The 18,406-nt window shown below is 49.3% G+C and overlaps 5 protein-coding genes across 5 annotated transcripts; 3 read left to right on the plus strand and 2 right to left on the minus strand.

Annotated features, from left to right (window-relative positions):
- Window positions 1-109: 109 nt before the first annotated feature.
- EPUS_05563 (uncharacterized protein) lies at window positions 110-1,112 on the plus strand (the record flags this gene model as incomplete). The annotated part of the gene is made up of 2 exons (XM_007804422.1): window positions 110-417; window positions 506-1,112. The coding sequence occupies 2 exons, from the start codon at window positions 110-112 to the stop codon at window positions 1,110-1,112; spliced, it is 915 nt and encodes a 304-aa protein (XP_007802613.1).
- A 422-nt stretch (window positions 1,113-1,534) lies between these two features.
- On the minus strand, window positions 1,535-3,391 carry EPUS_05564 (External alternative NADH-ubiquinone oxidoreductase; the record flags this gene model as incomplete). Its single annotated transcript, XM_007804423.1, has 3 exons — window positions 1,535-1,608; window positions 1,658-2,965; window positions 3,019-3,391. 3 exons carry the CDS (start codon window positions 3,389-3,391, stop codon window positions 1,535-1,537), a joined length of 1,755 nt encoding a protein of 584 aa, XP_007802614.1.
- An 888-nt stretch (window positions 3,392-4,279) lies between these two features.
- Window positions 4,280-8,044, minus strand: EPUS_05565 (uncharacterized protein; the record flags this gene model as incomplete). Its single annotated transcript, XM_007804424.1, has 4 exons — window positions 4,280-4,717; window positions 4,769-5,901; window positions 7,123-7,721; window positions 7,770-8,044. 4 exons carry the CDS (start codon window positions 8,042-8,044, stop codon window positions 4,280-4,282), a joined length of 2,445 nt encoding a protein of 814 aa, XP_007802615.1.
- Window positions 8,045-8,331: 287 nt separating this feature from the next.
- EPUS_05566 (uncharacterized protein) lies at window positions 8,332-11,232 on the plus strand (the record flags this gene model as incomplete). Its single annotated transcript, XM_007804425.1, has 2 exons — window positions 8,332-10,810; window positions 10,868-11,232. The coding sequence occupies 2 exons, from the start codon at window positions 8,332-8,334 to the stop codon at window positions 11,230-11,232; spliced, it is 2,844 nt and encodes a 947-aa protein (XP_007802616.1).
- Window positions 11,233-16,370: 5,138 nt separating this feature from the next.
- EPUS_05567 (uncharacterized protein) lies at window positions 16,371-18,357 on the plus strand (the record flags this gene model as incomplete). Its single annotated transcript, XM_007804426.1, has 2 exons — window positions 16,371-16,442; window positions 16,498-18,357. The coding sequence occupies 2 exons, from the start codon at window positions 16,371-16,373 to the stop codon at window positions 18,355-18,357; spliced, it is 1,932 nt and encodes a 643-aa protein (XP_007802617.1).
- Window positions 18,358-18,406: the final 49 nt, after the last annotated feature.

The following is an 18,406-nucleotide window of genomic DNA, read 5'->3' on the forward strand; positions in this document are numbered from 1 at the left end:
GTTTGCGCCAGGGGAAGATTTTATAGTTCTTGGCATTGCCTACCAAATCAATACTGGTGCTTGGACTTCCTCATAGGAGCTCGAATACTCAATCATCAATTGAGCCAATATGCCGCCACGATTAATACTGTCCCCACTATCGCCCAAGCCTTCCACTACACTCACCTCGTTATCTTCTTTCCTCCTCCCCTTCCTACACCAACAGGCTCGACCCGCATCGATCCTCACTTCCCTGTCCGACACCAAAGGCGCATACAACAAACGCATTCGACGAGGACGAGGACCTTCTTCAGGCAAAGGCAAAACCTCCGGCCGAGGTCACAAAGGCCAAAAGCAACATGGAAAGGTCCCGGCCGGCTTCACGGGTGGTCAAACGAAAGACGAGGTCGTCCGCGGTCCACATGGCTTCAAGAATATGTACGAGGAAAACAAACTCCCCCCCCCCGATCCCACCTACTTCTAAACGCAAACCACACTACTAACGCTCAATCCCTTCTCGCTCCAGACACGCCGAAGAGATGTCCGCCGTGAACCTCGACAGAATCCAAGACTGGATCAACCAAAAGCGCATCGACCCGCAGCAACCCATCACAGTCAAAGAATTGACACGCACGCGCGCCGTCCATGGTGTCAAAGACGGGATCAAGCTCCTAGGGCGAGGCGCCAACATGCTGACCACGCGCATCAACATCGTCGTCTCGCGCGCCTCGGCCTCTGCAATCGCGGCCGTGGAAGCCCTCGGCGGCACCGTCACCACCAGATACTACACCAAATACGCCATCCACCGCATCAAGCAGGGCAAGACGGCCCCCTTCGTGAGTCTGAAATGGGATCCCGAGGCGCTGAAGAACCCGGCCCTCAACAGGATCGGCATGGGCAGCGACCCCGTGCAGAGGGTCAAGGGGATGGGCTTCCAGTACCGATTACCGGATCCCACGAGTAGGAAGGATATAGAGTATTATCGCGATCCGGCGAAGAGGGGGTATTTGGCGCATACGGTGGGCGAGGGGGAGACCCCGAGTCTATATCATAGATTGCCGAGGACGGATGTTGGCGTCAAGAGGACGGTGACTAAGAAAAGGGAGGATGCTGAGGAGAACAGGCTATGGTAATACCCAGGGACGAATAGCTTGCCCCCAAGGTCAGGGTAAATGTATCCTATATGATCAAACTAGCATGCTATGCAGATGGCAGATGGCAGACAGCAGAAAATAGCATCCCTGTAGATTAAGCACCTGCTATGTGCATCGAGCCTGCGCTTGCTCAAGTCTAATGCCTGCTATCTGATCAGTAAGCTGAACGCCCGTTCCGAACGAAACTCCTGTAGCCAGTCCCTCATCGCAGTAGCAACGGTGAGCAACAATACTAGTTGAGCCCAAAATCTTCCTTCGCCGTTCCATCTATCTGCTCTATTCGTCCCCACGACAAATATACCAAAAAAAAACAATACCTTGACCTCGCTGGATGATGCCAAACACAAGAACTTCCACCTTCAACCTTCTACATTACAGCAGAGCGAAACCGTGCCTGACTACTACTCCCTTGAAACATCGCGTCCGAAGAACTTGGCCTTCAACCAGTCCATAACCACCAGCATGCGATTCCGAGCTAGGAACCTGGTCAGCTACATCACCAAAAAGAGAAGATTTCAACTCACTGCTAAAGCACATGCTCAGGTAAGCACTCTTCCAGAACAGATATGTCAGGGTACCGCCACTGGCAAAGTTGCCCGACAACCAGCTTACATCAGCCACGGCTTTCTCGGCTCCAATGTATGCTAACGATCCTTGATGGGAATATTTGAAAGGCCCAATCTGCTTGACTCTCCTTAGTTGCCGCTGACGTTCCTCAATCTCATCGAGTATGGCATCGCGATCCCCGTTTTTGGCCACTGCCTGTTTGGCGGATAGTTCTTTGAGTTGTTGCTCAATCTCGTCGGTCTTGGCCATGGTGTTGAACAGACGAGCAAGGAAAGCTCCTTCTTGGGCGGCAACTTGAGCAGTGGGCGCATAGTTGGCCACCGCACAATCGCCCACAGCCCAGATGTTTTCTGTTCCATTGACAACAAGGTATTCATTCACATTCAGTCCACGTCGAGCATCTTTCTGCGCGGGAATCTGCTGCATAAGATCCTTGACCACCCCGCGGACAGCGTTTCCGGTAGCCCATACAAGCAGACCATACGGCATAACTTCCAACTCTTTGGTGCCATCAGGCTTCGTCACTTCGGCTTCGATGGTTTTATCGGTTACATTCTTGACCATGGTCTTGGTCCGGATGGTGATATGCTCTTCCTTAAAGGTAGACTCCGTATAATCAATCAATTGTTTGCTAAACATAGGCAAGACATTGGGAAGTGCTTCAACCAGGGTGACTTGAAAATATTCCTTAATATCTGGAATCCATTTTCGCAAGTCTTCCATGTAGAAATCTTGTAGTTCGCCCGCAAACTCAACTCCAGTTGGGCCGCCGCCAACCACGACAGTGTGCAGAAGTCGCTTCTTCTCTTCGGGAGATTGATCCTTGAAACTAGCTGTTTCCACGCAGTCCATGATCTGTTTCCGAATCTTCTGGGCATCTCCAACCTCTTTTAAGAAGCAAGAGTGCTCACGCACCCCTGGAATGCCGAATGTCGCATTTTCAGCGCCAACCCCTACGACCAGCATATCGAAAGGCACCTCGGCCTCCACAGACTCACCCTTAATTTCAGAGTCATCTTTGGCATAGACAATCCTCTTCTCGTAATCAATCTTGGTTGCTTCAGCTTCGTAGAATTTCACGGATGCTTTTTTGTGCCGGAGAATGTTGCGGACAGGCTCCATGATGGAGCGATGTTCGATTGTTCCAGTAGTACAGGAAGGGAGTAGGGGAGTGAATAGAAAGTAGTTCCGAGGAGAGATAACCACGACATTATAATTCTCCGTGTCGAGTTTCTTGAGCAGAGATACCGAGCCCCAACCCGTCCCTGCCCGTGGTTAGTTAGTCAATGCTATTTGGCATTCCGTATTCCCAACTCACCTAAAATCACCAAAGTTTTCTTGTTTGGATCCGGTTCGATCTGGTCGTTAGGATTCCGCTGCACCCAGACTGTGTATGCCACCCACCCTACGAAACCAATTGCAGATAAGTAGGTCAAACGAAATGTCCAGCGGAGGAGCCTAAAGCGCTTTTTGGGGCTTGGAGTGGGAGATAAGTTTACTGTAGGAGCGTCGGCGTATGCGCGGCGAAAGACTTGGTGCGAAGCTGTACAAGAAAGGGAGGTAGATTTCGCAGGACGGATACCGCAATTCGTTCGAAGGGAGGTAGTAATACAACGTCGAGAAGCGAGGGGAAGGCCTAAAGAACGTCGAGCAACCATTAAAGGCATCCTCATGGCCAAGCGAGAAGCCATGATTGCGAAGTAGAATATGATGAAGGAGTGAAATGACGGGGAGTCCGTTGAGGTCTTTTAAAAGGTAATCAAGGGAAAATTTTTCTGGGATCGTCCGCCTATCTGAGCTATGATATGTATAAACGCTGTGGGTCGTGGTTAGACTTGCGGCTGAAAAGGCAAGATCCTGCTCAATTATTTGTGGTTGACTCTCAAGAAGCAAGGTGGCAGAAGTGAAGTGAGGTGCAGAGTTCCAGCAGAAGGGGCGGGAGGAGTGAAAGTGGTGAGTGTGGCAAGGCCCTAGATGTTCAATTCTGTCAATTGGGAGAAGCTGAGGAACGCAGATAACATTTATTAAAACTTATCAACTTTATTTGCTTGGCTCGGAGATAGGTGGAGCCAACCCCTGCACGGGGATAGCCCTGGGCCTCCGGGCCACTGGCATTGCTTGTAGCGACTGCTGGGTTCAGAGATCTGCACCCCCGGTCGCCCGTCAAAACAAGTCCCCATCCACTGCAAAGACTCTGCTCAGCTGGTGTGACTCGAATTCCCTGCTTTGTAAGCATCCTGCTGCAATGCACAGTTGACAGTAGCCCTACCACCTTTGTGGCCAGTGTAATTCATGGTCTCTGTCCTATTTCCAGCTGCATGAAAGCCGGAGATACAGTTACGGTAGGGCCCTGGTAAGCCAACCCTTAAAGTACACGATGCCCTCCGATAAGCCAAGTCTACGCTCTCCATGCCGGCGACTGAGCATGGTATCTGCCGACCTGCCATCCCGCTCTTGCCATCAGCTGTAGATGTGCAGCAAGCTCACCTTCGTGGTGGTAGACGCTTCGTGGCCTCAACTGGCCAACATGACATATTCGCAGCTGTCCTGAGCACAAAGCAGTGCTCTAGCCCCAGACATTACTTGTTTGATGTAGGCCCTTTCGACCTCTCCACGTAGACCTTTTCAGCGTCTGACTGGCCCTCCGGAGCCAGTTCAGGACCAGGTTCAGGATCTTCCTCTTCGATCTGCTTCATGACCTTGGCCTTCAACTCCTCGGACTCGCTTTCATCTTGGACTACGGCTTCATCGTCAATGCCCGATCTCCGTTTGGCGTCATTGACAATCGTTTCAACTTCGCTAGGACCGTTCGCCGTGCTGTCATCTCTTTCCACACCAATATTCGAAGACGTGTTGGATTGCAGTTTCTTGGAATCAAACCGTACGACCATAACCGACAAATTATCCGTGGAAAATCGTGAAAGCGCATGATCTACGAGTGCCTTCGAAGCAGCTTGAGGGGAGGGAATTTTGCGGATAAGATCAACAGCTTCTTGGTCTGAGCAGACATCCCAGAGCTACACCAAAAGTCAGTCAACCGATCAATGGGTGCTATGATATCCTCTTACCCCATCGCAAGCAAGTATAAGAAATTCGTCAATATCGGGCTGGATGACCGTTTCCGTAGTGTAAGGATGTCCGGTAACCAGATCCTTTAGATATGAGTCTCCCAACGCTCTAGTGACAGCAAGCACTCCGTTCACACGATTGTTAAGGATGAGACCTCCAGCATTAGAGATCCTCCGTCCCTCGTTTTCATCGCTTCCCTTGTGGTCATACGACAATCTCAGCGCCTTGCCATTACGACATAGGACGATACGTGCATCCCCAACATTTGCTGTATACAAGACTCGCTGTCTAGAAGCTGTCTCTTGAATCTTATGAACGACCTGCGATGCCTTGTCCGTGCTGGGTCTTGAAGGCGCTGCTCGCGTAGGTGCATCTACATCTTCAGCATCTGACTGCTTAACAGCCGAGGCAGCGGCTGGTGCAATAGCCGTAGAGCCGGTTGCTGACTGGGAATTTGGCACACGGTCTTCCCAGCGCAGCACAGCAGTGATAGCCGTGCAGCCACTGTTCTTGAGTGGCAAGCTCTCCAGCTGTTGGTCTGCAGAGGTGAAAGTTTGGTCGAGCAACTCGGGAACAGGAGTGTTGGGATGTTTCCTCATCAAGTCCTCCAATATTATGTGAAGCTTCTTACCGCACCATTCAGCTGCAAAAGTCCCCGCATGCCCATCAAATATTGCAAAGTAGCCATTGTCTGTTTCTACTGCGTGTTGCGAGCTATCTGATACTCCGTCGGTCATTGTATCTTTGACCTCTCCCGTCGGCTTGCTTGTCAGTGACACATCAGATGGCAACACGGGTGCAGGGGTACCAAGGAAATTGTAAAGGTACGAATGCGTATCTTCCATTGTTCGACGACATTTTTTGTTTTTGTCCTCCGTAACTCCAACTGTAAATGATGAGTTGGGTGTCTGATGCGATTCTCCAGCTGAGTTGTTCAAGGAGCCTTGTGGCACGATCAACGCAGCGTCAGTCTTGCCTAGCTTCTGCATTGGAGTGAGCAGGCCCTCTCTGTCGTTGCCAAGTAACGTGTTCTTTGCACTATTGAGAAATGCGGCGGCCTTTGCGCTGCTACTCCTTCGCTTCTTACTGTCGCCTCCTGGGCTGTGAAGCTCGTCGCTTTTACTAACAGGAGCTGTGTTAGCTTTAGATACAGAAGATGGGCTTGCGCTTTCGCCACTAGAAACAGTGTTGGCCCCGCTAGTGTCTAGATTAGACCTATCGGTGCTTAATCTGGGTGTATGATTCACGGTGTCGCTATCTTTCTCTTTTCTGGCATGGGTGGAGGATCCGAATACCCGATTCAGGAAACCTCCTTGGGAGACTCTTCTCCCTGTCGTGCCTGCCAGCTTGAACGAGTGGTGATTCACTGACGATCGTACTCTAGAGGTCGTTCGCTAACAGGAGATGTCCAGGAATATGTTGCGCTCAAGCCACCGATTTTGAATTTATATCTTTTGAGCGATTTCGAATTTCGGATTTCGATTCACTCTGTAAAGCGAGCAGCCGCGATGGGATAATAATGGAGGATTTCTATCTTGTACAGATTTCTTAGTAACAAGGAGTATGTTGTGCTTCAAGGTATAGTTCACTCTGAACTTTTTGCATACCAGTGAGTGTATTGTGAGATGGATGACGTCGCTTACTGCTAGACGCTGAGACGCTTGAATACTGACCTGGGGAATTTTGCTAGCAGCCGCAAACCAAAAAAATCTCTTCCGGCTTGTGTGTCCGGTAGGCAGAGGCGTGCAAGACAAAAATCAAGAGGCCCAGTTTGGTATCGGTAGGGTTTGCCAGCGCGATTGGGAGTCCTGTTGAAGCCAAAGACTAGATGGGATGTTGTAGGTGGAGTATTGCCACAGCGACCTCGTCCGGTGATTACGAGGCTCTCAGCAGGATAGGTAAAGATACAAAAGTAAAGGCTCCATGTGAAACACAAGTCATCTTGCTGGATGAAATAAGAGCAGGCGGGCAGCTGCGGTGCTTCAATGGCGGGGGATTTGCCAAGACATTCTAAAATTGTTGCATATTCTGTTTCATGTGGCATTTGTTGCTTCGATATGTACTCCCTCTTGCTATTACTATGCATTGCTTGCTGCATGATACGCTATGGATTGGACTTAGGGTCCTCCTAAAGCATGCATGAAGCAGGACGCCTAACTAGACATATATTATGGGGATATGCTCCACCTTCCCAAAACCGTCTTCCTGAGCCTGATCTGTACATATGCCCTCCAGCTGTGGCGTCTGCTGCAGCCAGCTCGGCAACATAGCTCAACCAGGGGGGGAAACTTCACTACAGTAACGGTATATCCCCCAAACCTTCAGAACTCCTAAGCGCCTTGCTTTCAGGTACACAAATCCAGGCTAGCACAAGGAACGCTGCTACCGCCGCAGGCTATCCAGTCTAGCTTGCAAATCATCGTCTTCTCCACCTCCAGCACCACCTCCAGCTCCGATAGCTTGCGCCACGCGTCCTTCGCTGACGGTATTCTTCTGAAGGCCAGAAGGTGTTTCGCCAAGCTGGAAGCTCTTGTTAGACTAGGACAGTTGTCTTGCTCGAATCCTGGACTTACTGCCTGATTAAGATCGACTCCAATCTCATCAAGGACTTGGTTGACCACTTCCTCGCCTTCTTCTTCATCCTCGAGGCCCGTCACGTCATCGATAGCATCATCCATCATCTCTTGGCGTTGGTCCATGATATCGTTCTCCCTTTCAAATTCCATTGCTATTCGCTGCAACGCTGGAAGGTTCATTTGTCGATTCATGCTGCCCAATAAAGATGTAGCTCCTTTCATTGACTGCATCATCTGTTCATTGCTGCGCACAGTCTGCGGGAAAGTCTTCAGCCTTCTTCTGGTTGGGATAAAGCCCAAAGCAGTTGACCTCACCTGTATTCGTAGAGAGATAGCCTGCAGTTGGGTCCTCATTGAGTAGAACTTGCCAATATATCTGAAATTTCAGCATCCAATACCTGGACTGGAACTCTGTGGTTCGTACCTTCGTGTCCTTACAAGATCTTTGGCCTGAATCTTGCAAGCACCAATCTGTCCATTCTTCGCGCTCTTCTTAATGTCCTGAACCAGCTTCTTTTCCTGGTTCTCCAGCTTTACTCGCTCCCGGTCAAGCTCACGCTGTGTCTTTTCCAGGGCTCTTTGGTGCTTTCGCAAACGTTCAGCCGGTGTCATGCGCTTTCCAAATGCCCATTCAATAACCTGGCGGAGCTTGTAAGAGGTTGCCCTGAAAGAGTGACAGGGTGAAGGACTCACATTCATGATGAGATACTCAAGTCGCACTCCAACTAGGCCTTGAAACAGAGCGTGAAGACTGGAATATAAAGTTAGATAACGATAGATTCGCTATTGCAGTAGCCTGGAGAAGGGCAATGACGTTGGTTGGCTGCGGAGGATTGCAAACTTGCCAAGACCAAATTCCGCCATTGCAAACGGTTACCCCGGTGTATATGCGAAGTTAAGGCCTCGTTTTCTTTGGCAACAAAGGAACGTCTGGACGCGCATAATGATCTGCACCCTTTCCACTTGCTGACATATTCCTCGCAACAATGAGTCAGGAATATTTCCCAGAGGATGACGGAAATTGTGTTGGCGAGTCGTCCAAACAGCATGATCGGGAGAGCTTAGGATCTCCACCTCGCAGCACCTCATTACCCCTCAGACCACAATACATGACTGTCGGAAGCGGAGGATACTCTACTAATGCGGCAGAGTTGATGGCGCAACTGGAAAGAGACTCTGGCTACAGCACTGGCATTGCTGGGGACGGTCAGTTCGACGGTGGCGAGATGAGAGCATGGCGTGAGGAATTACTCCAAGATCGACCAACACCAGCCCATACCCCCAAACTCGATGGCGAAGCCAACGAAACATCGGAAAATGAGAGAAGGATCCTGGCAAGCCATGTTCACCAGCTTTACTATAATCAAAATCGAGTGGCGCTGGCCAAGGCGATTGGGCAGACCGTAGAGCTGCTGAAGGAGCTACAACACATGAACTCACAATGGCCAGCACACTATCCATCCGTTCATCGTTCTGAGCCGTCATTCACCAACCGACCAGCCCTTAAACACATATCTTCGACACGTAGTGGAACAAACTTATCTACCAGCCCCTCTTCACAATCCACTCCGAGGCCAATACCTCCAAAGCGTGCAGGAACTTCGATAGGCGAGAGTAGCACAGGCGAAACAAGTACTATGGCAGAAAAAAGGAAGACGCCAGAGCCCAGATTGATCACCCCTCAAATCGCGCAAGAATTTTCAATCCTCAGGCTAGACCTCAAACTGGGAGCTCTTTCACAAGCTGAGCTCGTCCACTCACTGGAAAAGAGTTCGATCGCATCACTTCTTGACGGCAAGATCAGTCAGAGTGTTCGACATCTCCTTTCGTTACGTGATCGAATAGAGGATACTTCCAGCAAAGTCCTGGTTACTGGTGATCTCAATGCGGGAAAGTCAACCTTTTGCAACGCGTTGTTGCGGAGGAAGATACTGCCCGAAGACCAGCAGCCGTGTACAAGCATCTTTTGCGAGGTCTTGGATGCAAGAGAAAACGGCGGCTTGGAAGAGGTGCATGCTGTCCACAGAGACCAGATCTATGACCGTCATGATGAGAGCACTTATGACGCATATGCTTTGCAAGAGTTAGAAAAGATTGTGACGGACAATGATAGATACATGCAGTGCAAGGTTTATGTGAAAGACAGCCGGCCGGTTGATGAGTCGCTCTTAAACAACGGTGTTGTCGATATAGCACTAATTGATGCACCTGGTCTGAATTCCGACTCTGTCAAGACCACTGCCGTATTTGCTAGGCAGGAAGAGATCGATGTGGTGGTGTTTGTGGTTTCGGCGGCTAATCATTTCACTCTTTCTGCAACAGACTTCATCTGGCAAGCTGCTCATGAGAAAGCCTACATCTTTATGGTTGTCAACGGGTTTGACAATATTCGGGATAAGGAGAAATGCCAGCGAAGGGTTCTGGAGCAAATTGCTAGAATGAGTCCACGAACATTTAAAGAAGCTTCAGAGCTTGTGCACTTTGTGTCGAGCAATGCAATTCCTGTTGCTCCAGCATTGCCACCGCTTGGGAAAAATGTTGGTCGGGATAGTGAGGATGGTGAGCCACCGGGTCCACCAGATGAAGATCAAAGCGACGAGGATGTACCAATTGGCAAGCATGGCGAGCCCGGCTCTCCAGGTAAAGGTAAAGGAAAGGACAAGGAGAAGATTGAAGATTTTGGGAAGCTCGAGAGCGCTTTACGGCGGTTCGTGCTCGAGAAACGTGCAAGGTCAAAACTAGCGCCAGCAAAGACGTATCTCTTGAACTGTCTGGGTGACCTCCATGTTCTGGCCACTGTCAATCGTGATGTTGCGCAGTCGGAATTGGACAGAGTAAGCAAAGAGCTCTCAGAGATTGAGCCTGCTTTTGAGGACAGCAAGAAGCACAGAATTGAGGTCTCGGATCAAGTCGATAAAGATGTGGACGCGGCCTGCACAGAGGTGTACAATCATACTCGAGATGAACTTTCGAGGACAATCAACCGCGTCGGTGATGCTAATCTTGGTGTCGAATACCCTGGTCTCTGGTCAGCCTTCCAATACGCTGAAGATTTGAAATTGGCTATGCTAGACCAGATTGCTGCCTCTGTCAAGGTATGCGAGGACTATGGCAGGGCACGATCTATTCAAGGTGTCAGCATGATCAAGTCTCTCGGCTTGTTGCATATCGGCGACGAGTATCACAATCTCACGTTCAGATCTGATCTGATGTTCCAGCGACGGAAAGATGCACTGGCGCGTTCTGTTGATACGAATGTCGAAATGCTTGACTTTTTTGATCTGGGTGGATTATGGGAACGTCAGGAAAAAGTCGTGGGAACTGGTATGGCGATGACGGTGGTGGGCACTCTAGGCACTCGTGCAATCGGTGGTTTTGGATGGGTGGATGGCGCCTTCGGTGCCGCTAGGGTCATGGGCTCGAAAAACCTAAGACGCCTTATACTACCTGGTATCGTTGCAGCTGGTAAGTCAAGCTCACGGATGTCTCCTGCCACATCCCATGCTGACACTTGTTTTCCAGCTGCAGTGACCGTTGCATACGTCCTGTCAACCATCCCGACCTCTTTACCGTCACGCCTAGCTCGCAAGCTCTCGGCCAATCTTGCCTCGATCGACTACACTCATTCGAATGCCGATAGGATCTCCTCTGAAGTGCGACGTGTGCTACAATATCCGGCTCGGCAACTTACGGTTGGCCTACAGCGTGGTGTTGAAGAGCTGCAAAAGAAAAAGGAAGACGTCAGCAAGACCAAGCGCGAGTCCCTGGCGGCCAGGAAATTCTTTGGCAATCTCGTAAGGGAAAGTGGAGAAGGCAGGAGAAGAGTAGAGGCGGTGGACCTTGAGGGACCTTTGCCTGGAGGTGCAGCCTCATATGTCGACCAATGAGAGTCAGTAATGTACATGTCGCATTGCCTCAAGGATCCTGGGCTGGCGCAGGTACGGTCATTCTGCAGGCAGCGCAGCGTCAGGATTAGTTCCCAGCTCGAATATTCAAGAACGAATGAAGAATTGTTGTTAAAAACATGCTCTTAAATGGCTCGCATCATGCGCGCCTAACGTCTGATATTTGTAAAGTCGTGTATCTCTCAAATGGGAATGTTGATCGACACAAGGAGTGGAAGACAATATATCCTCTGCATTGACGTTTGCTGCTTGCAGAAAGACTGACATGGGTACAGTAACTTTTTGTTCTCAAGCTAAGCTTTCCGTTACTATTGGTAACACTCCGACCATTTACGTATCATTCAACAGTAGAAATTTCAAACGGATCGGTGTGCTATGCTGCTGAGAACTCTATGGGATGTATATCCTAGACTATTCGATATGGATGCACAAAGTACATTGCTTCGACTCAGCAGCCGCACTAGCAAGCTCTCACTCGACAACATCCAAAGACGTCCTACCAATGCTACTACCTAAGGTCCCACTTCTTTGCCTAGTCAGAGCGTCCTTGCAGCTTGACTTCCACTAGACAGAACAAACAGGTGGGCGGTAGGCAGTGATCCTACATGAACGCTACCGACCCTGACAGCGACATGTCCTCTCTGCATAGGTCAGGTTGCCAGACGCATTTGCTACACAAGAAGAACGTCAACAACTTGGTGGGAAATGGCGGTGAAATGCATCAAATCCGAAGCAGTTTCTCTTCAGCAAAGAGACTCTATGCTTGGTATAAGAGGGAGATTCCTCTCCCATTACCCACAAGTTCGTCTTGCCTTGGACATTTCAGAGTGAGAGACTTGAGGCAGTATGTGCAATAACTTCCGCAATCTTTATGTTTACGTCACTTGTTCAAAGCCGTCCGAGCATTACTTCCGGGTTCGCAACGAAGGTTCTGGTAGACCATGCTCATACAGTCCTCACCAGCGCTACATCACCTGCCCGGGCCAGTGCCCGCAATGCTTACGCTTGCAGGAGGAACAGGCCGCTCAAAAAGCATGAAACTATCTCTTCACTTTGCTCAAGCCTTCCTATCATTGAGTCCTACGACCCCAGCGAGACCGTTGGCGTATCTTATCCAATCTTGAGACTTTACGGACTTGTCCCCGCGATAGCCTTCGTCTCTTTTACCAGGCACATGCACACCGGGACCTCGATGTCTCCTATCTGCTTGATCAGATCTACGCAAGAGAGAAGCTGTAGGTGACTAGAAGCCTAGCTCTTTGTTTTCTACATATGAACTCATAAATATTAGCATTGGGAAGTGTCTTCACTGAGACTTTTGATACTCGACAATCTGCGCAAACGCCGATAGACAAGTTACTGGTATTTGGACATGGTGTGGATGGGGAATAGTGCCTGGAGGAGAACTTGGAGAGACGCTCAGACGATAGTACAAGATGAAAATCGCAGCAGAGGAGCTTGATCTTCTTAGATCGAAGCCCTCACTTAATGCTAAGCAATAATCTTAGCGCATCAATTTCTCAATCAACTTTTGAGGCCATTACCCTTCACGAATAGTATCTGGTACAGAGCCTCAAGTTGTTGTGAACTAGGAACGAACCGAACTGGTAAGTCCTTAAGGGGTAAGAGTGTAACATTGCGCTGCAAAATCGTCCCCGGCATATCCTTTATTAGGAATACGACGGTGACCTATCAGCTTCGTTGATCTTCGAGTAATGTCGGACAATTAGGCTGACCGAGTTCATTCAACCTATCACCATGCAAGAAATCACATAAAACTAGATGGAGATGCGTCTCTACATTTCAGTTTATTAGTCAAACACATTTCGCGATATTTGGCCGAGAAGAATCGACGAGAGGAATGAGCAGAGCACGGACTTCGAGACAGTTCACGGTATATTCATCCAGCTACAGGGGCCAAATTACGTCAAATCAAGCCATCCGTGGCTACTTGCAGCACATTGGGCAGCTTCTGGTTGCTCTGAACGAATGGGTAAGCTCCTGTTCAGACATATGAAAAATCGTCCTCTCGAATCTGGATGTATTCTTTTGACGGCCCAGTAGACGGCATGCAGAAGTCGCAGGATGAGCCATGGCCCGCTGGTTTCAGCGAAAGGTAAGAGCTGATCTGCAGATCGACGCTGGGTTATTATGTCTTTTGGATGGCTGCCCTCTCAATGCATCGGTGCTCAAGTGTATCAGGCCCAGGTTGGAATCCAACGATCCGCTCCAACCCCCTGGAGGGGGACTGTTCCAATTAAACACCAACGTCGTCCAGCTGTTGTACAGACATTACAGAGCTCAAGTCAAGCTGCGACCTACATCTTGCTCCACCTGCCCTGGACTAATAGATGCTCCTCCTAAGCATGTCACATATGCCAGCAAAAGCAATCGAAAGCATCTTGTACCTGAAGTGAGCACAGGTGCTATCTTGGACAAACCGTTGTGAAACGATTTAGAGAGAAGGTATAAAATGGCTGACAAGTCTTCGCATTCGGAAAGCAATGATGTCGCGAGATAGAGCTGAAATTCCTCCATATCTCCTTGCTTCACTCTTTTCGCCTGTGTAACTTCTTGATTAAAGCATTCGGTAGGACTCGGAGCATAAGCAGATTGCTGTTTTGACATTTGAAAGTCACATTCTGGAAGATGGGACTTCGTTACCGGTATAGGGCCAAGCATGCAGAAACAGGCAAGCTTTCTTTAGCCCCTACGCTGGCATTGGCTTGCTGGGCTTGAGCCATGACCACGTACCATGTTGCTGTGCATGAGATACATAGGACGTGAGGTCATATTCTTCAGGCATATGCATTGCCAGTGCACATGCTCATCATACAGTAACTGACCTCTGACCTCTGACCTCATTCTACTAGATCACTGCTGAAGTTTGTTGAAGGACAACGAAAGGAGTGCAACCATGCAGCTCAGGCTACCACAAAGCTGCCCAGTGTGTGCGGCGGGGGAACTACCTCAAGCCTCCCCTGGCGCCATACATTAAAACAAACAGCCGAATCGTGATGGCGCTCAGACCTTTGCAGCTTGCCGGCTGGCATTTCCCTCTTTAGCCTTCGGCGTATGGACGATACTCAACAATGTAGACGAGACTCCTCGAGGACGCAAGAGGGTGCGTCGTGTAATGCTGTGCGCACATTTAGTGTATGGTCTGTGGCGGGTTCAGTCGATGAAGTATAGGTTTAATGGGTAGGCTAGCGGAGTACACATATCTAACTCAGCATTCTTCATGTTATCATAAGAGCGGATTACCCCTGACGCATGTAGCTAGTTGGGCTTCTGTCCCATGAAACAGAAAGCCCTCTGGTGGGGGACTCATTCGTGTTCAGTTAGTTGTGGCGTAGTCAGAAATTCAAGCCTCAAATTTCCGATCTGCTTCATCGTAGTGAACAGGCTTCAGTGCCCCGGGCTATTGTTCAGCAGGCTCTCAGGCAGTTATTTCTGTCTGCATCCTAGATCAGTTCCTACCATGCAACAGCATAACTCTGTGCCCATACCGGCAGACGTAGGACAGCGTCCGGCAAGTATATGCAGGCATGAACAGGGCACCATGTCGGTGAGCACAGGGTGAAACGTCAACATTGATCTGTTCAACGTACGAACAATGCTGACACTGACACAGATTTCGTTGTTTTTACCCCTGTTGTTTTTGCTTTCGTGGCCTGGCTGATCTTCTGCAAACAGTCAATAGCTTCCACACTCTCGTCCTTCGAAGCACATCGTTACTTGCTGTTGTACTATTGCAATCTCAAGATTTCGGCTCTTAGCTGGGAAGCCACGGACTCAGGATGCTCTGGGTTTCTGACCAGTGGCCATGGATGTTGACAAGAATTCTATGCTCGCACAAGGGTCGTCAAACAGTTCCACAGCTCTAGACTTGTGGAGCTTCTGCGCAGAAAGACGAAAACTCACAGCATCCTGATGAAACAACAATACACATGAAGGTCTGATCATTCGCGGCACTAGTCATGGTTTTTCCATCGTCAAATGACCTCTCATCAACAGCACGCAATCAGACTTTGGGCGATACTCCGCCATATGATCGCGCACGATCTCTCCTACCTCCTCCTCCTCCTGCTCCCCCTTGACCAGCGCTTTATTCAATTCAATGCGAGTCCTAGCCATCCACCGTGTGGTCTCTATAAGCACATTGTTCTCGAGACAGCAAGAATACATCGGACCCCATTACTGAATAGGAATGGGTTTACCAGTTGTTTCTCATGTGTTGAGTGAAACGGGTGAGAAAAGCACTGATTCATATGAGAGAGAGAAGACACCAGCTCATCCTTGAACCAAGAAAATAGTGGCCTCCAGATCGAAAGCATATACTGCGGAAGCGCAACCGTATCCACGATAGCAAAATCTCTTTGTGGCTATATAATGGTATATCTCATACTTTGAATATGACCTGACATAATCAGCTTTGGCGACGTCTAATTCCAGTCATCTTCACACTTACATGGTGTGTTATCTCATCGCATTGGGAGGAATCATTTGGCAGATGCTTGTCAACACAAATAAGTGAAAGATTCTTTCAATATTCCCATGACAACTTCGCTGGAGACCTCGTTCATAAGTTGCATTACCAATTATCTGTTCTTCTGATCAGTTATTGTCTTCGTCCTTATTGAACCATTGGAGTGCTCAAGCAGAAACGGTAGGTAGGGTGTTTCAGCTACGATCCCTGTGTTTAGACAGAGTAGACAGGAGTCAGAAGGAGGACATAGTCATATCAGCCGCAAGATAGCACAGGAGTCAAGTCTGTCTCGCTCCTGCCGATATGCAGCATGGGTATTCGTCTCTTTACGTTTTTCACCTAGCACTTCAAATCACCCGAAGTAGTACTAACGCGGCCTATATCAGGCTTGGCAATATAACATCATTTCACCGTAGCAAGTACTAGTATACTAGTAGTAGTAGTATAAAGCTGAACATAACATGGGGACTACACAAACGTGTTCACCTCTCTGTAGCTTTGTGCTTCCAAGATCTACCAGTGCTATTTGCCAGGTATCCGCATTTCCCCATCCTTCTCATGCTCCCAGGCAATGACAACCAATACCTGATGGGCCCGCCAAACGGCGGCACGCATTCCCCTCTGCATGGCCATGTCCGGTGACAGAGGCGTCGTTGCGGGCAATCCCCAGGGGCAGCAAGAACGCCCATTTTTCTTGCCATGGGTACGATTGCAGGCTGTTATCCTTGATATTTTGACACTGACTCACAAACATGTAGAATCGCAGGCTTCGGCACCTCCAAGGGATTTCTGTGCGCAATTTGAGCATGGTCTCTACATCCAGTTACCGTCGTGGGAAAACTAGTACTGATGAAGATATTGAATACACCTCGAAGTTGCCAACCAGACTTTTTGTCCAGAGCGAAGCCAGGACCCTCCATCAAACTCGATCCTGTACGGACTTGAACTCGCCCGAGAATGAGTACAAAACTTTCATGCAGAAGAGCTCTTCAACTCTGCATGATATCAGTGCACAGAAACCAGGAAAACTGCGAAGAAGAAGTACCCTACACTGGACGGGTGCAAGTTCGGAAACGAGACAGAGGAAACTCGAAGATTTAGCACGTGAAAGAATGGCAGATGCGTGGTATTCTCTACATGTCGCAGGCGTACCTGAGCCAGTTTACGTCAGCGAGGTGATTGAAAGATGCACCAATCCCGCATTCCGATTCTTTGATCTCAATATCAATGGTCCACAGGTCGCGCGAGCCAACCAAGTCCAGCTAAAGCTATGGGTGAAGACCGACAAGCTGGAAAAGTATATCTGTCTTCTAGACCTGCAGATATGTTTCGGAGCTCTTCAATTCATCGGCAAGAGTCTTGACAACTTCCATCAACCATTGCCACCAAACTCAATACTGTTTCATTTCGAGGACGGAATATACACAAGCTTTACGGATATGTCATCTCACGAGCAGCCCATCGCTTCATTATTGAAAAGATCTGCAAAGACGGGTGTTTCAAGGCCGGGTAGAACTTCCTCTTATGATGCGCTGATGCAGCTGGCAAATTTGGATGACTGTATTCAAGACGCTCTTGCTACCAGAGCGAAGCTGGAAGAGCAGATCAATAGTCTTCTGTTTTGCAACAAAGAGGGGCTGCACATCCTTGAGGAGAGAAGGAAAGCTCAGGAAGCTCTCAACGCGGTTCGTTCCGCAACTTCCGCCGAACAACGACAGTTTGGATCACTTAACAAAAGAAGAGATGAGATCGTGGCGTCACTCGAGATGAGAAGGAATGCCATCCAATCGGGTCGATTTCGCCAGAATAAGAATAAGTCCACAGTCCGCACATTGGGCACGGCTATACGTGATACTAAAGCAAAATCCCGGACGACAGTTGATGCAGCAAGTGCCCAGGTTCGAAGGGTATGTGAAGACTTGGAATTCATCTACCCACTAGAGCCGATCAAGAACAGAGCTTTGCATTTCAGCATCCGCCACCTCTACCTTCCTAATTCAGTGTTTGACGACACCAATCGAGACGAAATCGCCGCGGCACTAGGGTTCACCTCTACCCTTACCCATAGGCTCTCTCTGTACCTTTTCACGCCTCTTCCCTACCCAGTTTCGCCAAACGCCTCAATGTCGACGGTTGAAGACCCTATATCTATCGGATTAGCACAGCGCACATTTCCCTTGTATCCTACTAATGTGTCCTACAAATTTGAGTATGGGGTGTTCCTGCTCAACAAAGATATCGAGTTCCTCATGAATAGAAACGGGTTGCGAATATTAGACATCCGCCACACGCTTCCAAACCTGAAATATCTACTCTATGTCCTGACAGCGGGCACTGGAGAGCTCCCAGCTCGGAAGGCTGGTGGGATCAGGGCGTTGGGCACAGGCCGGTTGACACCGATGCTCTCACGACAAGGCAGTGAAGACAGCATGTATAGCAGTGCCAGCTCCAATCTTAAGCTTCCAGACGGGCAGGCAGCAAGGCACGGGAGCCTGCATCAGCAGGTGAATGGCAAGGAGAAGGCGGAAACGGAAACGGATGTATCGGCCCGAGGGTATCCGTCCACAAGCGCGAAAACACATGCATACCGGAACAGCTCCCTCAGAGAAGCATTCTGATCAACTGGCTACAAGCAATTCAATGTCACAAGTAAATCCACAAGCAATG

The sequence above is a fragment of the Endocarpon pusillum genome (assembly GCF_000464535.1).
Source record: "Endocarpon pusillum Z07020 unplaced genomic scaffold scaffold3361, whole genome shotgun sequence".
Classification (NCBI taxonomy): Eukaryota; Fungi; Ascomycota; class Eurotiomycetes; order Verrucariales; family Verrucariaceae; genus Endocarpon; species Endocarpon pusillum.